The sequence below is a fragment of the Camelus dromedarius genome, chromosome 12 (assembly GCF_036321535.1).
Source record: "Camelus dromedarius isolate mCamDro1 chromosome 12, mCamDro1.pat, whole genome shotgun sequence".
Lineage (NCBI taxonomy): Eukaryota > Metazoa > Chordata > Mammalia > Artiodactyla > Camelidae > Camelus > Camelus dromedarius.
In genome coordinates, this window is record NC_087447.1 from 56,058,069 (window position 1) to 56,083,724 (window position 25,656).

Consider the following 25,656-nt stretch of genomic DNA (forward strand, 5'->3'; position numbering starts at 1 on the left):
TCTAGAAATCTATCTTAAAAATTATCAAAACTTCAGATGAATTTTTATCCTTAAATTTGCTTATTATATTAATTTATAAATGATAAATAATTATAATTGTATTCTAATTGTATAATTCACAATAGTGAAAGGTAGAGAAGAACCAAAATACTCATAAATGAGGAATGAATATGAGATAATAATTTCAAATATTTTATAACATGTTAAATAATACTAAACAAAAAATTGTATGTATTTAATATGTGCCCAATCACAGGAGAAAATGCATGCATAGAAAGAAAGTACAAGTGGAAATCTATGAAAATATTAACAGTGATGTTATCTCTGGGTACTGTGTGGGATTCTGTGTATTTTTTGTCTGCTTGTTTAACTTTCTTTTTAGCATTTTCCAAGTTTTGTGCAATGAACATGTATTGCTTTTCATTAAACAGTGCTATTAATTATAAAAAGAGAAAGAGGAGAGTGTGTAAGGTGGAGGGGAAGTGAAAACGGTGCTTAAGGATTTTTTTTTTTCCTTTTCTTTCAAAAGTGGAGGAATAAGCTTGGAGCTGCTATGAATGGAGTAGGGTTTGCCTTGATGGTTTCTATCTGGAGTCTCTCTCAGGATATATTCTGTGGCAAGATCTCTTCCCAGAACCCTTGCTGGGGACAGTTTCACGAAATAACGCAATAGTCCTAATTTCCTCCTGCCCATGTGTTTGCACATGTGCAATTCTTGTTATTTTTCTGTGTGCCTGGTGACATCTGCAGTCCTGAAATGTAAGAGACACTTCAGAGCATAAAGCTTGAAAAATGCAGAATGAGAAAGAAATAGTTGTTGAGATCAGATTTAAGAGCTCAGTGATCTAATAAATGAAAATTTCCTGGTGGGTTTGCCTTCATGCACAGGAAGCATCAAAGCATTTTTGTGTGTCACAGTGGGAGTGGAGACGGAAGTGGGCGAGTGGGGAGTGGGGCAGACAGAACCTCACAGGGCGGGAGGCCCTGGGTGTATCAGAGGGACCAGGAGACCTGATGATTGGCCACAGTGACAAGAAAGCAGGTTAAAATCTGCAGTGGCCTAGAGGGCAGATGAAAATGTTACATCCTTCTGATCTCGGTCTTCATCCCCCACAACGTCCGAGACTGTTAAGCCCCTCGGGACAGGCTATTATGTTTTGGATTGACACATGGCCCTATGTCATCCTGAGATGATTTTAATACATGGCTTTGTTTCTGATCGCTCTTATGGTAACCCAGGGTGATCATCAGTTAGATCCATTAAACCTGCAACATGACCTCACTGATCAAGCTTGCTCAAATTGTTGCTACAAAAAAACCAATCACACGTTCTCCAAGCGTCACGTGGCCTAAACGATAAGGTGTTTGGCTGAACTGTTTTTCAGGAATTCGGAGTCAGCTGTGTCCAGTTCGACCTTGAGCTGGCTGAGACTGGCTAAGACCACTGACCCTCCAACTGGGCATGTATGTGCCAGTGTCCACTTGGTGATCTTTTGACACCAGAGGGCCAAAAATTCCACCCTCAGAACATGCTAGGCTGCCATTTTCTGAACATGCATCCCATGAAGAAGCCTGTAGTTTTCTTGCTCCTGTACAGAAAGACAATTATCTCATTTTTTCCTTATTTCCAATCACCCTTCCCCACGCTTCCCACACCTCAGATCACCCTGCGCCTTTATCCCATAAATATTCCTAGCCCCTCGCCTTCGGGGAGGTGAATTTGGGATTCATTCTCCCATCTCCTCACTTGGCCACCTTGTGAATGAATCCTTTCTCTGTTGCAAACCTCGGCATCCTGGCATTTGGCTTGCTGTGCATTGGGCAAACAAACCTGGTTCAGTAACATTATTCTATGGGAAAAGATGCTTCAGTGGCATTTCAACCCATCTGTCAGAGCACACTGATGCCTATCAATGATCCTTTGCTAGTTTAAATGCTATGGGAGTTACAAAGGACTCACCCCTGCCTTCTACGGGACCACAGTCAGTTTGGAGAACCTCATTATACTCACTATAGAGAACAATACATGGCAGCATAGATGAAACGTGTTTGGCAGAGAAAATTAAATAAGATGCTCAGATAGTAGGTAACTGACGGTATTTGAATCACTGGAGAGAATACTGGAGGAACAGAATTACATTTTATCATCTCAGAAGGAGCCGAGCTTTTTTTCCAGAGAAAAGAGAAATGATACTCACGAGGCACACAGGAGCCAAATTTGTCAGGGAATTCAGATATCAAGTCGTCATTGATGCGATCTTTCATGGGGCCCAGGATAATCACTGGCCGGGTATAGTTTACTGCAGAGACAGAGAGGAAGATGCAGATGAGGAGAAAAGCCTGGAAACCACTGTGATTCTTAAGGCAAAACTGCCTAACGCTAAGAACTGCGAAGGCGTTACTTCGGTGGATGAACTGCCCATACAGCCTTGCACAGGGAAACAGATGTTTAACACTCAGTATCCTGGCTGGGCCTACTTTCTGGAATTTACTAACAGGGAACCGCAACAGCAGTGTCTGTTAACGAGAAGAAACATTCCAAGGAGCATTGCTTAGTCTTCGGTTATGCCTGCACAATGTCAAAACTACTGGATTTCGTCAATTGAGTGGGAGAAAAAAAGATTCCGAAGTAGCTATTTGCCCATCGTTGGGACAATGACTTTTAAAAGTAATCATTAGCCGCAACGACACCTTATGTTTTTATAATTTCTTTTCTTCAGCTCAAAATACTCTCCATACTCTGCTTGGATTTTCCCAATTCCTCTGTATCAGGGGGTTGGAAGGAACTCTAAAGTTCATTTGGTACAAACGCCTCCTCTGATGCCTGAATTTTCTCGGCAATGCCCTTGTCAGTAGCCATTAGGCTCTGTATAAACTCCTCCCTGGCTTCTGGAGCAGCCCAGGAGACGACTTGCTGGAAAGCCCTTCTCAATCCTGAGCTGATGTCCACCTCCCGGGAGGTTTTATCCACGGATCCTGGTGGTGGGGCTCTTTGTGGTTCACATGTGGTCCTTCCCAGTAAGGACCACGCATCGGCAGGGCAGTGCCATCCTCCTGGGAGCTGCCGCTGCCCGTGCGCAGCAGGGAAGTTGTCTGCTTGGTCACGGGGTCAAAGAGAGAGCGGCGTTTGGTCTGGGGCCTGCTGAGTATTAAGCAGTTTACTTTCCTTACTCCTTCACTCTTGCCTTCCTGTAATGGTGTCACCTGTTATGGCCTGGAAAGCAGGAACCAGAGTACGCTGGGAAACTTACTTTCCTGCCTTGTGACAGGCTCATAAGAAAGAATGAAGTCTTCTTGGCCTCCTGAGAAGAGAAGAAAGGAAAATTACAGTGGACTAACAACCTGTCATATACCCCAGCTACAAGCCCTGCTCTGTAACCCCAGAAATAGACCCAGTGCAAGGTTAATCTTCCCTGCTCTCTCCCTCCTTGAACCATTCCCCAAATCACTTCAGCCTCAGAAAACTGTTCCACACTATTCCAGTGTCGGGTGATCGATGGCCAGATCTCTGAGGAGCAGCTGGAGGCTGGCTGCCCGCAGTTCTGCAGGGCGGTGACCTCAGAGACGGCCTTCCGTCTGACATGGAGAAACGGAGCACTGTGGCCTCCCCCCCAGCATTCCTACTTAAAAGGAACCTGCTGAGTTCAAGGAGAGGGTCCAGCCAATAGCTGGCTGCTACACTACCAGAACTTCTGGACCTTTCTATCATCTTCCGTTGTATTCCCTAAAGAAGCACATTGTTCTGCTCATTTCACTTATGAGACAAAAAACATCCTCAGCACACACTCCAGGGTGCTGAGGATTTTACTCTAATGCTAATTCATCAAGAAAATGCTGGGTCAACGAAGAAGATAAAAAATTGAGGAAGACCCTAAATCACTAGTTATAACTGCTGCTAAACTAGCCTTGAAACTTTGGAAAGAGAAGGACAGACACTGCAGCAGAAGGGTCAGCCCCTCCAGTGCCACCTGCTACAAGCCTGATTCGTGGTGAGCCTCAGGTCAACACACAACTGTGGAAAGTACATTGGTTTTAGGCAGTTGTTTTTCTCAGTCATCAATTTTGCCCAGCTGATGATCGAGGCATGAGACGAGCCGTCTACAGCTGCAAACCTCGAAGGCTCTACTCCTGCATTTGCTCTGGGCCCAGGGCCGACGGTCTCCTGGTGGGGCAGCACCTCCCCACCTCTGTGCTTTTCTACAGAGGAGCGTGATAGGAGGTAGTTCTTCCTCAAACCAAAGGGCAAGGGGTCTCGTTGCTTTTTCTCCTCATCACCCCAAAATACACTCACAGTCTGTCAGTGTCACGTGCTCCTCCTCCAACAGCCACAGCCTCAGGAGGGTGAGTTAATTTCATAAAAGGAGTTAGTATGACCAACAGTTTTGACAATGACAACTGATTTTGGGAAATTAAGCACTCTACGGATAGAACTGTGCAGTACAGATGCCTTCCCTGGGCCGGGGGGAGTGTCTTGCCTTTTTCAAGCATGAGAAATGGCCTCAGGCCTATATCACATCCTATGTCACCCGCAGGCGGGGTCCACGCTCCGAAAAGCACTGCGAGGCTATTTCTGAGCTACTTCCAAAAGCCATGGAGCCTGGGCACTGGTGCTCCATCTGAGTGGAACCTACTATGGAGGCTCCAGAAATGTTCAGGGGATTTTCCCACATCTGGGCAGGGGTTTGGTATGTGAGGAATCAGATTCATGATTTTTTTTTTTATACAGGAAAAAAAAGACTCTCTTTTAATAAATGAAACTACTGAAATGTATAGAGGCTGGGCCAAAAAATAATAAAGGTAGTTGATAGCTAAGCCCCTGTCATCTAAACCCTGAGACATGTAGTGGTCATAGGAATTCTGAAGTTAAGTATAAAAATGGCTGGGGTAAAAGCACAGCTTTAGAGAGCGAAGCACGGCAGACCGACACCGCAAAGTCAGACTAACTTTCAGGGCAGTCCCCATGGGATGATTAACATGTGAGAGGAGAATCCTGACCCTGGGATAACAGAGGGTTTAAACATCAGGGGATACTTAGGCCTCATCTCTAGCCTGGGAACCCCAGACCACAGTTACCACTGTGTCCCTGGTGTTAAACATAAAGAGGCCAGTGAATCTGCATTCTGATTTTAGTGGCAGGAGACAGAATGAGCAGCGAAGCCAAAGATAGGCTCTACTTTGTGTTTCTGTCTATATGCTTTCCTTTCCAGAAGAGTGGCTTTCTCTAAATAAATGTAACACCTCGTGTTCCCACAGAAATCTCTTTCCAAAGGCCTTGCAAATCATGCTGATGGGACATTCTACAAGCAAACCTTAAATAAATTATTTGGTGCCAGTATGTACAACTTGTGATTGAGGAAACTAGGAGAAAGCAACACAGCTTTGATTAACTTTGTTAGGGAGTTCCGTAGTTCTTCATTGAGCCACTGCCTTTTGCATTACTTTCTAACCTACAAGAGGCGCTGGTTCTTGCTCAGAGCAGTAAGACTGGCAGACAGCAGTGACGGCATCCCTACGGCAAGGCCCATCCTGATTCTAAAGACCTGGTGACAACCAGGGACTGTGCGAGGAAGCCCGCAGAGGTGCCACGGCAGCTGGCATTACGTAATAGCTGCGAACCCAGCGCCTCAAACCAATTTTCACTTTCACGTTCAAGAACAAAAAGCCCTACGAGCAGTGGGAAAGAGACTAAGAAGGGGAGGGAACAGAGTCACAGCAATGGAGGAAAGCTAATTTGCGTCTGTATAGCACCTTACAGGCAACAGAAGGCTTTCACGGCTGCCGCCTCCTGTTTTTCACAGCCATTTCCTTGGCGACAGGTGCTCTGATGATCTCCAATTTACAGATGAAGAAGCTGAGGCTCAAAGATGGGGCCTGTTTCCTCAGTGAGTAAGTAGTGGAGTCAAGATTTAAAAGCACATCTTTTTGGACTCCTTGCTGAGTATATGGCACTGTCTCAAAAACGCCAGAGATGTAGGACTCTCTGTGGGGGCTGAGACGCAGCGGCAGAACTGACAAACGAGCAAAGGGTGGGTGGCAGAGGGAGGAGCTGAACCCGGGTCAGCTCACTGACAGGCCATAAGGGGCTCCATCTGCAAACACCAACTCTCTCTCTCTCTTTTTTAACATGCTGTTGTGTCATCACCATAAAATAGTCATCCTTACTAGTTTCTCTGTTTTTTTACCCAGGAGGTGTTGGCACCTAGAAATAACAGCTGACACAGGGGACAAATGATGACTTGGTCTTGTTTTGGCAGCCGTGTGGCAGGAGGCGGGAGAGCGGCGCTGGGGGCGGCCGCCTGCGGCCTGCCGAGTCTTCGCGGAGGCCACTGGAGGCCTCTCCACCAAACGCCGCCTTTACACTGAGGCAAGTCACCAGGAGAGGGGCTCGGAGTAAGAACCTAACAGGCCCTCCTGAGAGGGAAAAACAGGTGGTTGTTCTGTAGGAATTTTTCAAAACTAGAAAAGAGAAAGGAGGGCACTGAAGACCAGTGGCAGGACGTCTAATGTTCTAAATGTAACGTTCAGTGCCTGCATCGGCTAAGTATGCAGAATAAACTAGACCTAGTTCCCGAGCCACCCAAGGTTAGCGCTAAGAAAGGGCTTGGAGCTCCCATGGTTCAGAGGTGGAAAGCCTGCAGCACGCGATGCGGCCCCCTCCACACGCATGACGCTTCCAGCACGGCCTGAACTGCTGCTGAGCCTCACTTGGTCTCAACACATTTCAATATGGTTCTTCAGGCAGCTAATACCAGATGGCCCAAGGTGCGATCTGGATTAACATCAGTTTCCCATCTCTCTGCTCTAACTCAAGCTACTCACTTTACAGAGGAGACAACTGAGGTTCAAAGATGCTCGGTGATTCCTTCACGGTCACATAGTGAATTAGTGATTCAGTGTCTTCATAGGATCTTTAGAAGATGAAAGCACTTACTATGCATGGAGCCCTTAAAATCAGGCCTAGTACAGAGTCACACTATATAAATGTTGCTGCTTGTATTAATTTGATAAGTGGTATGAAATGCTTGAAATGTGCTGGATAAAATGTGAGGACACTTGGATTACAAACTATAGGGAAGAGTGAAAACGCATTAGTTTCAGAATTAAAATATCTCGGCTGGACTTGCATTGCCATCATATCAGTGAGCCAAGTAGCTTTTTGTAGCTCAGCTTCCTCACTGTGGAATGGGGTAGTAATATCAGGTATGTCTCGTATTTTAATTTATCTAATAACAGATATAATAAAAACTGCTTTGTAAAGGCTAAAGAACTAAGGGAAATATAAGGGCTACACTTGAGAAGGGTGGAGAATGGAGAAGATGGGCACCATTTTGACTGATTCCAGAGGGGAAGTCTGAGGTCTACTTGTTTCAGTACCTCAATTACACTTGGATCATTTATTCAAGATTCTTGTTTTGAAAAATCCTACTTAACTGAGGAGCACCAATGGGTTAGAAGGCTAATCATCAGCTCCCCTATATCTATAATGAGATGAGAAGCTTTACTGAGCTTTCAGGAAGGCAAGTCTTCAGCTTGTAGAGATTTGCAAGGTCTTCATTACAGCTACTTGGTCCTTACTGCCTCCGTATATAAGGGCAAATGAAAGGGATACAAAACAACCACAAACTGCACTTTAGCTAGCGCACTCTGAACCTCAGTGTAGCTGGACTTTGAGCATCTTTGAACCCCATATAGCTGAAATTAGGAGAAAATTATTCTGTAATTCTTGAGATGGTGCTGCAAAGGTCTGAGCTATTTATTAGAAATAGAGGTTTGGGTAAACTCGTATGTGTCTAACTCGGAAAACATATGAGGCTTTCAGGTAAGGCTGGCACAATGTGTAACTCCAGAATGCAGTGTGAATGGTGCCCTCTGGAGCTGTGAAACACAGGAGCCTGGGCTTTTGTTTCTAACTGCTGATCATTTTTTTTTTTTAGCCATTTGTCCCCAAATGCACGTGGAATGGTTCTAAGAGTAAAAAATTAAACCTGGACATGAGTGAAAAAGGGCCTTTTTTGCATTTGTTTCTACTGCTATTCACAAAACATAAAAGTTAGTCATAATTATAGCAAAAGCCAGGAATTCAATAGCAAATCTCAATCTGCTTTGATTTCAAAATGGCACTTTTTAGAAATCAGGTCTGTCCCAGGCCTCTGTGTCTTTTGTCATGCTGCTGCCCTTACTGGAAAGGCAACTTATGGAGCTGGCCAGTGCCTCATCTTCGCAAAGCTCAGCTCAAAGCCTCCTTCCTCTTTGAAATCATCTCTGAAGCCCTACCATTCTTGGGCCAGACTTATTCTAGAAACAGCCACCAATGGGTGGCTCTCTGTCTCTCTCATTGTATGTGTGCTGAGTTCCAGAGTTTGTTGAGATTCATCTTGGGTCTTAAGATGCCTGTTAGAGAGCATGACATATAGTGGATGCTGAATGAACTAATGCATATTCCTCTGTAATTCTGCATATTGCCATCCTGGAGAAAGAAATACCATTTTTTCCCTCTAAGCTATGACTAAGGCTCTACTTTCTTTCATTTGTAAAGAAAGCAATCTGAGTGGCTGACTTTCTGTTCCCTCAGATGAGACTCAAACCAGTAGAGATGATCAGGCCTCACATTTTCTCTAGGAATATTGTAGAGTCCAGTTCCAACTCTTCTCTCTTCTCATAGATAATTCAAGCTGCCTGCAATGTTTCCGTTATTCATTCAACAAACATTCAAAGGTACCTACTATTTGAGAGTGAAAAGAATTATGGATGTCATCTTGGAGCACTGTAATCAAAAACCTGTCAAGCAGCTGAGGGCCTTGATGTAATTTTTGTAACTTAATAATCCTGAGAAGAACATTCCCATTTCTGAAGGAGAAGAGAAGGACCTCTGAAATATTCTAAAAAGGATTTCCAAAGGAAAAGGTAGTTCTTACGTACTTTCCATAAAAAGGATTGAAAGAACAAGATTAAGATGTTTTCCCTTTCTGTACCTGGGTGTACCAAATGGAAGTGTAACCCTTAAAAATCAAAAACTGAACATCAAAGAAACTAGTGCCATGGATCTCCATGAAACCCAACAAATGAGTTATATTTTTCCTTACACTAAATTACAGGTATCTCAGGCATCAGGAAGACAATCTTTGGTCACTTCTTAACCAGGTCTCTTTGTTTTAAAAACAAATGAAAGATGGGGAGGCAAACATTTTCCCAATTTGGGATAATCATAATTTTAAGAGTCGGAAGAATGTAAAAATGTTAGAGATCATGTTGAGGACAAGATCCCTTTTATTCTTTTGGTCAATAGGACTTGCCACTCTGTTGAGGAAGAAAATAAGGGGTTTTTAATATTATTTGGTTGATCAAGGATCTCACCACAATTTTTTTCCTTTCATTCTGTGGTGTATTTCAACTTCCTCCTCTGGCCCCTACCTCCTCCATCTGTCATCTTTCCTCTTAGTGTTTTTTTCCCCCCTATTTTTCCACCAATCTGATTATCCAAAGCCTTTCTCAAGATTCAAATTGAATTTGTCATACTCCAAGAACAGGATCTGACACTTCACCTCAAAAAAGGCATGGTTTTGGAAAGTACCATGCTGTAATGGAGAAAAACCAAAACAAAAAACAAACAAAAGCTAGTCTATCTTTCTATTCTAGTTTTCAATTAGTACAATATTCAAGCAAAAACCAAACAAACAAAACCCCCTAAAGACACAAAAAACTCTCCAATCAGTTTCTGCTTTGGTAGCAGAGGGTCATAGGTATTGGGCCTGCAATTTTCTAATATCCTCAGCAAATGCTCTTTGAGTAACCCATTTCACTAAAGACTACAAATAAATATTACAGAAATTGCAAGGATCCCAGCAGTAATATGTACTTATTTTAGTCACCAAAAACCAGTAAGTGGTAAGAAACCACAAGAGCAGTTAAAAAGGATGTGCTTGGCATTCGGTGAATATTTTTATACTCTAAGCAAATGGCTTGAGATGACCAAACAAAAACCAGAAATAAATTTTAAATAGTTACCTACCTTTTCAGTTAAGCTTTCTGATCCATGATTTGTTCATTTTTAAACAAAAAGTGAGTTCCTTCAACATTAGAGGATGAAACTTTTTCATCTCTTCCCAACCATCAAAATATAAAGTTAGATATAACATAGTATCTACCTTAAAATACTAATCAGGGAGAGAAGAGATATACAAGGTTCATGCTCGATTTAAAAGGAACACAATAATTTATCAAGATTTCTCTTGTAAAGGGGAACCAGGAACAGAAAGGAAAAGGCAAAATGAGAAGAAAAATAAAACCATGATGACTTTTCAACCTTTCTGCAAGAAGTTTAAATTATTTTGAGGGACACAATGTCAAAATCCACCAGGCTGAACTTTCCTCCCACCTTCTCTGGGAGAATTGCACCACCAGGTCACAGCCAGCTGAGGTTGGAATCATTTATTAGCAAGAATGTGCCCACTCGCACAAATCATGAGTCCACCAATGGCTCTAGTGTCTTTTGTATCTTTCCACATCAAATGATGATTTCGTTTCAAGCCATTTGCTTTGGATGAGGATGGTAAAGGGCAGTGATTGAAAAACAATGACAGCAAAAATCTGACATGACCACCACAGGCAAGGGGGCAATTGCAAAGAAAAGAACCACCAACCAAAGCAATAACTTACGGTAGCTACTTTCGCTATCGCTGGCATTAGAAGACACATGTTCTGCAAGAACAGCACAGCAAATTAAAGAGATACCAAGCATTGGAGAGCAGCCAGAACTTAAAGGAACACCATGCAAGGCTACTAGAAACGTGAGCGAAGGCAAGTTAAGAGGCCGCAGAAGAGACGCATTAAGAAAACTCGGGTAAGATGAAGATGAAAACTTTATCTCCATTTTCCAGGAAGCTACTACTTGACTGCTGTGTCTTTTTCCCAAACAGGAAAGTATGTTTAATTACAAAAAATGCATACTGTCCATCTAAGTACTTTTCTTTTCATAAATATTTTGACTAATTCATGTAGCTTTGATTTTCCAGATTCTTGTTACTAGAGGTCAATTTATCTCAATTGGATGCTCTTGACTATGAATTCAGGAGCTTCTGACATGCAGGGAGGGATGTTTTCTTGCAGGCTTTTTGTTTCTCTGTTTTGCCTTTAGGTGTTTTGCAGGAACACTGCGTTTCAAACTGCCAGTTGATCCTTGGAATCCTTGGAATTTTATTTCTATTTAAATACTTTGTAAACTAATTGGCAAGATGGAAGATATCGCTGAACATCTGTCCTGCATCATGAATGTGGAGAAATTCTTGGAGGAAGAAATGAGTCACTGAAAAATGTTTGATGAATCAGTTCAATATTTCTTTGCTTTAATTTAAGATTCTTGCTTGGATAGCAATTAGGTTCTGAAGGAATGGAACAGGCAGGAGATGAATGGTCTGATACCCAGTGCAGGTCCTGGCACGAAGTATGTTTTTAATTCATGTTGAATGACTGTACAAGTATACAGTGATATTTCAAACTGTTTTTTTCATAAAAATACAATTTAGCTAGCATAACAGAGATATATTGGTTATGTGTCAGAATTGGAGCTTTTATTTCCCAAATCATTTCCTTTCATTTATACTATTTAAGTTATAGAAGATAAATTCATCAACTTATCAACTTCTTTGTATATCAGGCTAATTGAATAAAGAATATGTGGCTATTTGATTTCTGAAGCCCATTAGCAATAACTTCAGCTTTAAAAAAGTGACAACTATCAGACATTTTTAGAAAAAAGGAAAAGAATATATAACATTATTCTCTAACGGTAAAAAAAAAAAAAAAGAGTGCTTTAAAATGTATTTGCTATTATAGATTTTTGCCAATTGGATGGATTAGTTTTAGTTTTTTAGCTTCATTAGGGACAACTGACAAATGAAACTGTAATGTATTTTAAAGTGAACTATGTGATGATCTGTTGATACACGTGAAGATTGTGAAAGGACTCTCACTACTGAGTTAGTTAATGGATGGATTAGTTCTATAACATAAAACTAATGAAAACCAAAGCATGGGTTAAATTCGCCCGAATCATTTTTCTCTGTATTGGTGTTTGACCAGAACTGTATTGCTCATTTAGGTACACAAGTTACAAGTGCAAAGGGGCACTTGGGAAAGAAGTGTGGATGAATCAGTGCAAATTTGTTTTTAGTTACTGAAAAGTCAAAGTACACACCCAATATTGGTACATCTTCGTGTGAGTGATTATCAGGTACCTTGAAATGAAGATGACAGGTTTTTCTTGTTTTTGATTTTTATAAAAACTATATTATTATTTATTATTTACTAAGAATAATCTAAAATGAAGCTATACTATAGAAAAATCTAGAACCATGTGGTGTTTTATTTAACGACCAATCTCTTTTAACATCAAGATATTGTTTAACAGAATTTTTGTGTTTTGTAGGTAAAAAGAAATTTAAAATATGGTCCGGCTAAAGTCCAAATTATGGCTACCAATAGCACTAATTGGCAAATCACTTTACCTAGTGAAATCTGCTCAGTTTTTAAAGAGCAAAAAACCTCTGCACATTCTGGATTTAAAAGGGGGTCACTTCTATATTTGACTGTCCAGTAGCAACTACCTTTTAGTGATGTTCATTTATTAATAATATATTAAAATACTACTCATCCCCACTCAGTTGAAAATTTGGAAATTCTCTCTGGTGATACTTGATACTATCCAGATAATGTTGAAATCAATATTTGAACTTCAGCCACTAATTTAGGAAAAATCTCACGACATATTCCATGTAGAGACTCAAAGATAAAGTTTTCATCTTTAAGGAGATCAGCAGTTACTCTTGATCAGATTTTCTTTTCTAAATATGCATATCTAAAAAAAAAAGTCCAAATTAACAATTTGAAGGATGAAGGGTATCATTATGCAGGGTTATATAACCAGCTCTTGAAAACAAAGTCCAGCTCAATGTTATTTTGCTTTATAGCAACGGAATGAACAGCTTCTAAAAATATTGCCCATAGCTGTTAAAGTAAAACAAAACAAAGAAAAATGCACATGTGACACAGCTGCAAAAGACACAAAGCTCTGTTCTGATTTCATTGGTGCCTATAAGGTGGAGTTAGTATTAAAGAGAAAAATCATACTAAAGTATATTAATACACAGGATTATTATTTTTAATACTCAGTGCAATGAGACAGACTAAAGGCATTAATAACTGGAAATTACAAAAGTTTAATATATTTTTAACGTCCCATTCTACACTATAAAGTGAAGCTCTGATTATGCAATGCAGCTAACAAATCACTGATGGAAAAACATATTAACACATATCTAAAACTTTATCATACAAACGTTTCAAGCAGGATCACTGCAAGTCAGAAAAAAAAATCGTTCAAAGTTAATAGCAAAGAATTATTCATGGAAGATCAAAGAGCTTAATATTTACTTTTTGAGAATGCATGTTCCTTTTGACGACAAAATAGCTCCTTTACTAATAGCAAAGTACAACCCAGTTACGGAATTTGGCAAGATCATTAAATATGTCTGGGCGAAAAGCCAGAAGAACATAAAGTACGTTTCTGCTTTCCTGTTGTAGAACATTTAGCTCGCCCTTTCTTTCAACATGGCTTCTTGCTCTCTGGGAGGTATTAGGCGGCAGAGCAAGGGATGCCACGGTTGGCACTGGGACCATGTTTGCTCAGTCATAGCACACGGTCAGAAAGGGAAGGTGTGAACTGCAACAGAAGTTACAGTGCCTGACACAGTTTGCTTTTCAATGCTGACATGCAGAACAAAACGGTTGAAAATTACTTTGTAGGAGCATTCACAGCTAGGTAACAAATAAAACTCGTATCTTGTGCATGCTAGGAGTGAAAGGCCCTCAAGAAAAGGAACAAAAGCCAAACTCAAAAGGAAAGAAAAAGAAAAGAAAAGTTACAGTGACCATTCCTGGGAACTTACTCAGAGTCTTTGTTCCATAACCGTCGTCACCTAATCCGGGGATGTCCTGCATGGAAGTCCCCAGAGAGAGCAATGAGAGAGGGAGAACAGCCACGGAAGAGGAAGGAAGAAGTCAGTGGAGTTGAAATGGATACTACCATGACAGACCGTGTTGCCTGAGCAATCTGGATCCCGCACTTTCTTCTTCAGAAACAACTTTCACCCCAAACTCCTGGGCTGAGATTCAAGGCTTCGTAAAGCAACTCCCAAGGTTTAAGCAGAAGATTTTTACCGAAAAAGAAAAAGTCAGCAAACGCCATTTTTGCCCACTGTCAATATTGCCACAGCCACATACCACGGAGAGCAACAATCCACTCCGAGTTTCATGGCCAATTCTTAGATTGAGCATCTACCCAATACAAGCTCGCTGCTCAGTAAGTGTTTAATATTTGCTGGGAGGGAAGGAGTGAACAAATGCTAGTAAGCGACACAGGAACTTTACTTGCTCCCAATTAGCTAGCATTCAAAAAAAAAAAAAAAATCTGTGGCAATGGAATCCAATATTTCTGTCCAGAAAAGAATTTGTCTCAAGCCCTTAAGAGAGTTGCACGATAGAAAAGGCAAACCAGACCCAGTCCTGGTCACAGGTAAGTGCTGTTTGGACGCAAAGTCCCCACTTGGTTAGGTCCCTCTCCAATGCGTTTTGCAAAGAAGAGCTCCATCCAGGGAAGGATCCAGACTGCAGCCAAACACTGGTCACAGTAGTAAGCCCTGACCTGCCTGCCTGCCGTGTTTGTTTGCCTAGGCGTGTGGCGTGGGGGAGCCTACATCATGCGTGTTGCCCGTGAAGGATTTTTTTTTTCTCTTGTGTTGCAGGTGACATTCTCTTCGAGAATCTACTTACGTTCAGGATCACTGGTTTCCTGCTCACTCTGCTCCTTGCTCTTGTAGAATGGGAATTTTCGTGAAAAGATGAAGCTCTTTTTACGCTTGTCATTGAATGACTGTGAAGGAGAAAAGGCATGGGGCAAAAACAGGGGACGTCTAATTGTTGTCACACTCATGCTGACAAAACAACTAGTTTGTAAAAGCAGAGAGAGCTGTAGTGACGCAAGTGGGTAGTCTAAAGGGCTGTGGGAGGGTCCCTAAAGGCAGATTTTGGTTTCCAGGAGTGTAAATTCTGAATAATGACACCTTGGAAAAATTATCTCCTAATTAAAAGACTAGTTGCAGATAAATTACAATGTAGGAAATGAGTATTAAATTTAGGAAGCAGAGGACTCAGTCTCTGTCTGGCTCTGTAACTTGCTAGTTTATCACCTTAGACAGGTAACTGAATCCTCTGAACCTCAGTATCTTCTTCATCTGCATAATGAGAATCATGCTATCAGATCTTAGGTTGTGAGACTCATCTCAAGCAGTATAAACAGAAAGTGCTATACAGAGGTCATCTTTATCATCATCATTATCAGGAGGTAGAAAAGACTTTACTAGAGACACTAGGCACATCAGTGTCTAGACATCTTTTTTAAAAACTTGTTTTTTTTTAATGGAGGTCCTGGGGACTGAACCCAGGACCTTGCGCATGCTAAGCACATGCTCTACCACTGAGCCCTACCCTCACTCCCCTGGATGTCTTTTTAAATAACTTGAATTTGAGTTACTTCAGCTTGAATTTAATGAAAACCTCACAGAGATATGTGTAGAATTATGATATATGATAATTATAGTTCACACACAGATATTAGATAATTATAGTATTATATTTTCATTCAAAAGAGATTTTAAAGATAATTGAGCTCCAAGCCCTCAATTGTGGACAGGGGGCCAGAGGCATAGAGAGGTTGAGTCCCTTGCCAATATTGCAGAGCTAGTTGGTGACAGTCAGGACACCATCAACCAAAATCTATTAAAAATTCTGCTAAAGAGTTATTAACTTGATATTTACTCAGGCAAGTAGATATAACAACTACTTATCTATATACTGATTGATAAGAAATAATGGAAGAAAGACTGTTTTTAAAAATGTAAACCATTCCCTTAGCTCAAATGAGGTTGAGTTAAAAATAATGCAGACAGACGTAACAGAATACATATATTAGAACTTATTCACTCAAGTCAATATCAGATATTTGCCTAGAAGACTCCTCAAGAAAATGTCACTGATTCCCAATTGTTGCTGTCATACCAATGTTTTCTGGGGCTCTTCTTTGAGAAATGTGTTCACTGTCATTTTATAAGCTATGAGCCATGCAAGTCTTGGTAATTTCATATTTACACCCAACTTAAAAAATATGTTTTGCCAGCTTCTTTGGCTCTGAGGGTCTGTCTCCAAGGGACAAGATTTGTTACCACACAGGTATTAAAATGAATGTGCCAGAGACTCCGGTAATTTGACAAGGGGTATTCTAAAACAGTTTTAGCAATGACAGCTGGTAGGAATACACGTAGAGCCAGCAAGGTGACTACTTGGAAGGAACAATACTTGTTTGGATAGATGTATTTTGGCCCATTGGTAGGAAACAGTTATGTGCCCTTATGGATCTGATGCTTGACGAAATGATATACATAAAGTTTTTTCTTTGTATACTCATGCATTTTGGTAGTCATGTTCATTTAGGAAACATTAAAGTACTAAAATATTGGTGCTGTCTTTCAGTAATTCGTTCCTTTTTTTAGTTATTAGGGAATTTCATCAAAGTTAGTTGAGCTTAATTTTATGTACCATTAAGAAGGCTTTAAGAAAAACAGTAAATCAAATATTTAGTAAATTCTGAAATCAGGGGACACATTTTGTATTTCATATTCAAGAACTAAAAACAGGGGAAAAAAGTATCACTTCAGAATTTATTACTCTGCTGACAGCACTTATGTTCAATATAGTTTTATCATAATTTGCAATTGAGGACTGGTGTCCAAAGACAAGGCTGGGAACTCTCCCCAAATTTTCCCAGTTAAAAAATGGTATGTCCTTAAAGGAACATTAAATATTCTTGCATCACTCCAGTTTCATGCCACTTTTACATTTCAAGCATATTTAAACGTCAGTAACTGAAAATAAAAGAAAAAAATATCATGTAAGAATTAATGACACGTGATATTGCAAGATATGTTAGACATTCAACTTCAACATTATGGGTGACTTGTCATGCAAAAAAAAACTTACAAATTTTCATGCAAATACAAAACAACACTAAGAGGAGTAAAGCCTGGGGTTAAAATGTAGACACAAACAGACAATGTGGAGGCCTTTGAGGGCCATATGGGGCCACATGCAAACCACATTGTTTAAATTGTCTCGTGGGATCAAAGGAAAATGAAAATGTGTTGTCTGTGATTCATTCTTTTATCTTTTTTTAAGCAAGGACTGTAATGTGTTAACATATCCCAAGTATGAAAATGTTGTGTATCATGAGTCATCTGATTGGGACATCATAATATTTAGCACCACACTTTTTAAAAGAACAGAAAACGCATAATAATTCCTCAAAAATAAAATTATCTAACAGTCTTATTACTCAAAGTCATTTTGTACTGGTGTTAAAGAAAAGGTAATGGAATCATTCACTGGTGGTCACATTGCCTTACATTTACAGACACAAACCAAATCACAACGTTCGTTCACACGCACAGATTTAAAAGTCATACATTTAAGGTCTGAGTTAAACATTTCAATTAGAAGAGGTTATGTGTGTTTTATAATCCTCTAACCTATTCTTTATTTTATTAGACATGTATAATACCATTATATAAGCTTTTTGTTGTTGTTGCTGTTAATCTTTTTTCTTTTAATTTAGAAAAGGAAAATCTGTTACACGAGTGTTAGGTGAGAATAATAAATTAGCACTTTTACTATTCATAGAACACATGGCACTAAAGCAACTGAAGGGTAATCTACAGCTCTATTAATCGTGCTTGATCAAAGCTGTTTTTCCCCTACATTACAGTATTTTAAATTCCAATTCGTTGTCTTCATGGCGGAAACCCTCTTTCGGTAGAGATTTTGAAAATACCAATCACATATGGCAAGTGGAAAGCTGGCATATCTAAGAATTCCATTGTGGAATATGACCTGAATTATTGAGTTCTTATGAACAAAAGTGCTAAAAAGAAAACAACTAACATTTATTGAGCAACTTATTTTGTGCTAGGCTTGGTCCTCAAAGCTCTACCTGTGCGAATCTCCACACTAACTTCAAGAGGTCGGTAGCGTCATTATTCTCATAATACGGATGAGAAACTGAAGTTTACAAATCTTCTGTTAGTTGCCCAGAATCACACAGTTGGTGAGCAGTGAAGTTAGAATTAGAATTTGCAAATATTCCTGGTTGCAAAAATCGCTGTTCTTAGAATAAGGAAAGTTTCTGCAGCTCAAGCCTATTTCAAGTTTATATTTAAAATCATTAGCATTGGACTCTCTCTCTCTTTTTAGAAACTGAGGTATAGTTGATGTAGTATTTGACTCTCTTAAGGGATACTATACCCAAAGCTTCACTGCTTGGCAGTTATTTACTTAAGTCATCAGATGCTGTTGGTTTCAACAATATTTCTGTGGGCTATCCTGCTATAATTTTTTTGAGGCCCTGTCATGTTTTTGAGGGCTCTATTCTATTGTTTTTGTTCTTATGAGAATGTAAAAAAATAAAATAAAAAGAATTTCAGTAGGACAGGCTATGAATGACATTTAAAAGGTAACTTCCCCCAGAGGTAAAACTATAGATAAAGTAGATTAGTGGCTGGCTGGGGCTGAGATTAGGGGATACAGAGAATGGGAAGTGACAGCTAATGGGTATAGGGTTAGTTTTAGGAGAAATGAAGACGTTCTAAAATTAGATTGTGGTGATAGTTGCATCATCCTATGAATATACTAAAAAACACTGACTTGTATATTTTAAGTGTGTGGATTGTATACTATGTGAATCATATCTCAATAAGGCCATTAAAAAACCCCCAAATCTCTCCCTAACGCCCACATTATGGGATGAGAGGAAAACAATCACAGCAGGTTTTCAATCTTATTTGGTGTAAATATTTTTTATCTTTAATTGAATGAGAAGAAGTCACCCTCCCCAGCTCTTTTAATCAATTAGATAACCATGCCTTGATTATCTGATTCTGTTGTGTCTCTGTTAAATGAATACCTTTCATGTTGTGACAGACATAAGGAAACTCATTCCAGGAGGCAATATATTATCACTGTCACTCAAAAGTCTCTAAGCTGTTAGGTCAAATGGCACGAAATTGCCCAGCCTGACCCCGAGATGTAATGGCATTGCTGACCTGGCTTAAGATAAAATATATGCTTCATGAAGAAAGGAAACAAAACAAAAACCACAAATTGCTCCTTCTCCCACTCAAATGCCATGTTCTTAAAAACATATGAGTGAATCTTGATGTGTTTTTATCCTTTTCATTCAGAAAACTTTAAAATGAGGGGCATTTTAAGTTTTTCTCCTAATCTTCCTGTTCTAATTTTTCAAGCTTCAAATGTTTCATAGTTCCAAAAAGTCATCTTCATGATATGAATGTTCCCTGCACAGAATTTAGATTTAAATGCATACTGAGCTCAGGGACACCTTTTATTTTGGTGATCTTATCTTTTATGAATGCTTCTTTCCTCTTAATTCATTCTTATCTCTCCTCCTCTAAAATAATTATGTTTCCTTTGGAAAATTACCATAAATTTGGGCCACCACATTGTATTATACACATCATATTTTCATACTGAAAAAAAGAGAGAAGTTTAAAACAAGAGAGGTCTAAGGACAAGTAACAATGAGACAAAGAGGTTGTTAAAGGAAAGCCAAGAGTTGGCCTGAGGTGTCTCTTCCCAGAAATATGTCTAAATGGATGTGAATATACATATATGTCTATGACACTGTCCAATTCAAAAAGGGTTCTGTTTTCAAGTCTAATGAGTTAATGGATCTAGGCATTGAGCATCAACAGCTGGTAACATCACACACATAAAAAGACAATCAGATGATATGTGCTTTCTGATGGGAGAACAAAATATTGCTACAAAGGAGTTTTGTAAACCTCTACTCTCAAAAGAGAAGAAAAGGAAATAAAAAGAAAAGAAAGGCCTCCTTTCCCCAATAAATCTCAATCTAATTAAACCTCCAGATCCAACTACCAGTTTATAGAAATAAAGAGGACAGAAAAACCTGCTAAATTATATCACAAAGAAAATCTGGAGCAAACTCTATACAACAAATGACCTGGTTTCTTAAATATAAAAATGGAAGGAAAACAAACCAAAAAAATGGAGAAAACATATAAATTAGAAGAATCAACCAATTGCAATGGACTTCACTTCTGGTTCAAACAAAGAAATTGTAAAACAAAACAAAGCAACAAAAAAGCATTTGTGATATTTATGAGCCAATTTAAGACCTGAAAAAGATGGAATATTTGTTAATCCAGTAATTATTAAATTTTACATGTGATAAATGGCATTGTGGTCATGTCATATTGAAATAGTTATAGTTGAAATGATTTGACAAATTGATTTTGCTTCAAAAAATGTGGGAGGAACAAGTGATAGTACTCTATTTACCCTTGGAATATATTTTAAAGATAGAATTGTAGAGAAGTCTTGAACTTCATTTAGCAGGTTTATTGTCAGTTGAATTCTGAAACTATTTGGTGTGTGAGTAATGAGCAAGTGAGTAAACACACTGATATTGTTGGAAAACAGGGTTGTCCTTGTGAAAGAAAAGTGAGGTATATTCACAGATGAGGTAAGAAGAGAAGAAAAAAATCTTATGATGGTGAGCAGTAATTAGAAGCATCTGACATAAACTTACGATTTTCTAAACAACTGTATTTCTTCCCTGTGTCCATTAAAATAGCCTAGATGTAGATACCCAGGGAGCAAAAAAGCATTCCTGGTACTCAGATTTTCTTTTCCAAATACCATTTCCCACAAAAAATAACTAGTTTTTTTTGTTTTGTTTGTTTGTTTTTAGAAATGGCTGATTCCATGAGCAGGGGAAGTATACGGTGGATCTGAAACATTTTGTTGGACTGGAAAGTAAAAAGTACTAAAGATAAACACAAAAATTACACAGAATTTAGAAAACCGATAACTAATGGTGGTAGCATGTCAAAAGGACATCAAAGCCTGTTTAAAAGGTAACACACCAGTCAAATCCAGACAACTTGAATATTAAAATGAATAATGACAATAACAGAGTAAAGCAAACTTAATTAAAAAAGAAAAAAATGAGTCCATAAAGATGACCCAAAATATCTAAATTAACTAACTAAAAATGGGTAGAAAGAGAAAGTTCTATTATCGTAGATGCTAATAATTATACAGTCAGGAAATCATCATTTTTTAAACTACCATAAAAATTATTAATTCAGGCAAGATTCATCAGTGGTTACTAAAACCACTGATTAACAATTTGTTGAGGAATAGGGTATCTATCTCTTAACAGATTAATTATTAAAAAAGGTGAGTAAAACTGCCTTTATGGTGGAGTAATCTGGCAGATAACGCCATAACCATGTGATCAATCTTAGCCTCACCAAATAGTGGGATAACCTGACACCACGTCCCTCCTGATGGAAAGCACTGAGAGGTATACAATATCACTGATACGGCATTCTTGCCAAAAGTGCATTAGATGAAGCTAATCAGGAGGAAACAATCAGGCAAACTAAATTTAAGAAACATCCTCTTAAAATATGTCATTGTCATAGAAACACAAAAAGCTAAGGAAGCATTCTAAGATTAAAGGATAAGGAAATAGGACAAATGAAATGCAATGCACGATCCTGGATTAAATTCTGGATCACAACAACAATAAAAAACAGGCCATAATTTCTACAACTTCCTCTCAAAATCATTCAGGGGAGATTATCTACCTATCTATCTATCTATCTATCTTTCTATCTATCTATCTGTCTTGCTATCTATAAATATCTCATGTACTATGAGCTGGTAATTGTTGAAGATGACTAATAAGTATAAGAGGTTCATAACTCTATTCTTTCTACATTTTTATGTTTGAAAATTTTCATAATAATAAACTTTGTCACAAAACTTATACATACACCAAAATTTTCTGGAGATAGACTGCAGGCATAATTCTAAAAGCTTAAGTGATACAATTTCTAGAAGAAAACATAGAATGTACTTGTAATCTGAGGTAGGCAAAGATTTCTTGGATAAAACATAAAAGCACAAATGATAAATTTAAAAAATGGTAAATTAGATTTCATCAAAGTTTAAAACTTTCGCTCTTCAAAAGAGGTCATTAAGAAAATGAAAAAGCAAGCCACAAACTGGGAAACAATATTTACAATACATGTATCTGACAGAAGATTTTTATTCTGAGTATTTAAAAACTCCTACAATTGAACAATAAAAAGAAAAAACATTCAATAAAAAATGAGCAAAAGACTTGATTTGATATTTAACATAAGATATGCAAATGGCCAGTAAACATATGAAAAACATCATTAGTCATCAGGGAAATGCAAATTAAAGCCAAAGCAAGATAATATTTCATCCCCACTCGAGTGGCTAAAAGTAAAAAGATTGACAGTATTAGGTGTTGGCAAGGATGTGGAACTCTCATATAAATTGTTGGTGGGAATGCAAAGTAGTATAGCCACTTTGAAAATAGTTTGGCAGTTTCTTATGAAGTTTTTCATATAGCTAACCTATGACCCAGAAATTCACCCTTAGAAATGTACTCAAGAGAAATTCTGATTTGTTTTTATTTACTATTATAATATATATTAAGATTTTATGGGAAAGTGCTTGGGAGTTTAGCTATATGACCTTAGGAATGTTATTTAATCTCTGAGCCTCAGTTGCAAATTATTTATATTTGATAATGTATAAGAAGCTATTATCATAGTGCCTGACATTTAATAAATAGGAGCCAATTATTTAAGTTGTGACAAACACTTTCCCACATCATTAGAGAGTATTTGGAGGCATCAGCTTTAATGAATGCTTAACCATGGAATGAAATTTGAAATCTGTAACAAAAAGAAATTTAGGAAACCCTCACTTTTGTGGAAATTAAAAAAAGATCAAAACACTATCCTAACTGACCAGTAGGTCAAAGAAGAAATTACAAGGAAGCCAGAAAATACTTTTAGATGAAGAGAATAAAGACACAGATACCAAAACTTAGGGCAGCTAAAGCAATATTTAGAGGGAAATTTATAGCTATAATGTCCAAAAAAACCCCTCAAATTGAATGTCAATCTTCCACTTTAATACACTAGAAAAAGAAGACCAAACTAAACCTAAAGCAAGCAGAAAAAGGCAATACTAAAGATCAGAGCAGAAATCAATAGAGACTAAAAAATAACAGAGAAAAATCAACAAACCAGAAGTTAGTTCTTTGAAAAGTTTAACAAAATTGATAACTATTAGACTAGCTAAGAAAAAAAAAGAGCGTACTCATTACTAAAATTAGGAATGAAAGAGGAGATATTATTACTGACCTTACAGAAATAAAAAAAAAAAGAATTATAAGGGAATACTACGATCAGTTGTGTATCAGTAAATTAGATGACTTAGTAGATGAAACAGACAAATTCCTCAAAGTCACATAACCAAAACTGCCTCAAGAAGGAAAAAACTCTGAAAAGACTTATAATACATAAAGAGATTAAATTAGTAATAAAAAAAATTATCCCCAAAGAAAAACCCAGGCTTAGATGGCTTCACTGGTGAATTCTACTTAACATTTAAAAAAGAATAAATATCAATTCTTCACAAACTCTTCCAAAAGATAGAACTCATTCTATGAGGCCACCATTACCAGATACCAAAATTAGAAAATCTACCACAATAAATGAAGACTACAAACCAATACATAAATATAATGACATATAATTGTTGTCAGTAGATATAACCAGTGGTGTTCAGGTTCTTGTCGCGTCCCCAAAAGAATTCAGAGACAAGACACAGTGGTTAAGCGAGTAAAGTAGGGGTTTATTAAGGGATGGATAATACACTCAAGGGGAGGAGGGGCAGGCTCAGGTGAGCAGCTGCCCTGAGTTTCTTTGGCAAGTTGGTTACATAGAGCGTAAAAATGAATAGGTGGAATATTTACTGGGGAGGGAAGGGTTTGGGGTTGCATTCCATTATTTTCATCCCAACTCCACCTTCCCGAAGGAAGGAGGGATTTTTGTCCTTATTTAGTTTGGGCTGGAAGTGTCATTGCCTTGGTGCATGATGGTACGTACTTCTAATCTGCAAGGCTAATTTTATTGAAATGAGGGCATAATGAGCAAAGGGTAACATTCGGACACTGTAGATTCCTGCCTTTCCACATTTCTTTGTCAGCCTCCAGGCTGCTTATCACCCTAAAAGGTGTGAACATTTATCAGCCCAGAGGTTCCTGTTTTTCTCTCTGCCCAGGGACCCCTGGTACTTACATGATGTATGGTTTCCTGCATTTGGCCTGTGCCCCTCCTTTCTGCCCAATTTCTGCCTTTTGGTCTGTGTCCCCCTTTCTCTGCTCATATCTAGCTATTTGCCTGCTCTAACATGATGACATATAAACATGATGACAACTTAATATTTCATCAAGTGAATTTACCACAATTGGCTTAAACATTCCTATATTAATGGACACTTCTATAGTTTTCTACTTTTAAGTAGTGTATGTTGCAATGAATATAACTTTTTTTTTGTACTTCAAATTATTTCCTTGGGATAGATTTCTAGAATTTGAATTATTGAATTAAAAATTATGGATAGCTAAAAAATTTTGACACATTGCCAAATTGCTTTCAACAAGATCTGTACTAACTGACATCTCCTCTAGCAACTGTTTATTCTTAATTTATAATTGGTCCCAATGATGTGTCCTGTCTGCTTTTTTTTTCCCCTTCAAACACCCCCTACACACTCCTAATTACCCCATTGCAATGTAAAGCTTCTATGAAACAGCTGTTTTAAATCTGTAGGCCAAGAGCAAGATTTATTTAGTCAAGTTGAAAGAGAACACGGATACATCCTACAGCTGGAAAATTAAGTTCTGTTTTTTTAAGTTATCAAATTCTCTCCTTGAAGATTAACTTTTCCAAGAGAAATTATTTGTCACAAAAGATAAACTTTACATTAAATGAAGCTATGAGACAATAAAATTATTATGAAAATAATGTATTTACAATTCAGGGCATTACATCCAGAGACATGTTGAAATAACTGGTTAAAGGAAGAGTTTGATCTACCGTATTAACAGTATTCTCTAAATGGCCTGGAGACTTTCAAACTTGCTCCTGATTTTTTTTTTTTTTTTTTTTTTGCGAGGTTGGGGTCGGGAGGCTGTCATTCTGGATATAGGGCTTTGGCGCTAGGTGTAATATGAATCTGTTTGCCAAGTTTCAAAGTATTCCAGCTTGGATGTGGACATGACCTCAAATTTGGGAGAATAAAAGTATCAGAGAATCAAATACCAGAGATGGTGCTGCTGCACTGACTTGTCTAGTACAACTGAGCTTCTTCCACAGTCCATCCTGTCTCGCAAACTTGAAACTGTGCCATCACTGCACCAAAGGTAGAGTTTTGGAAAAAATCAAAACGGCTTTCTTCAGGTTCACTGCAGCTATGGAACTTTCATGCTGCTGTCAGCAAGGGGGTTACTCATTCATTTATTTATTCACTGTATTTATAATAAATTTATAATTTTCACTATTCACTTTATTCATTAATAAAGTTATTTACTGAATAGCTACTATATCCTTCTATGTG

The 25,656-nt window shown here is 38.4% G+C and overlaps 1 protein-coding gene across 22 annotated transcripts in view; it reads right to left on the minus strand.

The window, feature by feature from the left end:
• The window catches only part of DLG2 (discs large MAGUK scaffold protein 2), a 1,729,700-nt gene that overhangs the window by 15,264 nt on the left and 1,688,780 nt on the right, over positions 1-25,656 (minus strand). For 14 of the 22 annotated variants that reach the window (XM_031460460.2, XM_031460455.2, XM_031460454.2 and 11 more), the window contains 3 exons: positions 14,827-14,926; positions 3,252-3,302; positions 2,199-2,300 (listed from right to left, as the gene is read on the minus strand). In XM_031460460.2, the coding sequence (XP_031316320.1) occupies positions 2,199-2,300; positions 3,252-3,302; positions 14,827-14,926 (253 nt within the window). Of the gene's footprint in view, positions 1-2,198; positions 2,301-3,251; positions 3,303-13,943; positions 13,990-14,826; positions 14,927-25,656 lie in introns of all 22 variants that reach the window. The other 8 variants (XM_031460461.2, XM_031460456.2, XM_064492763.1 and 5 more) reach the window with 1 other exon arrangement.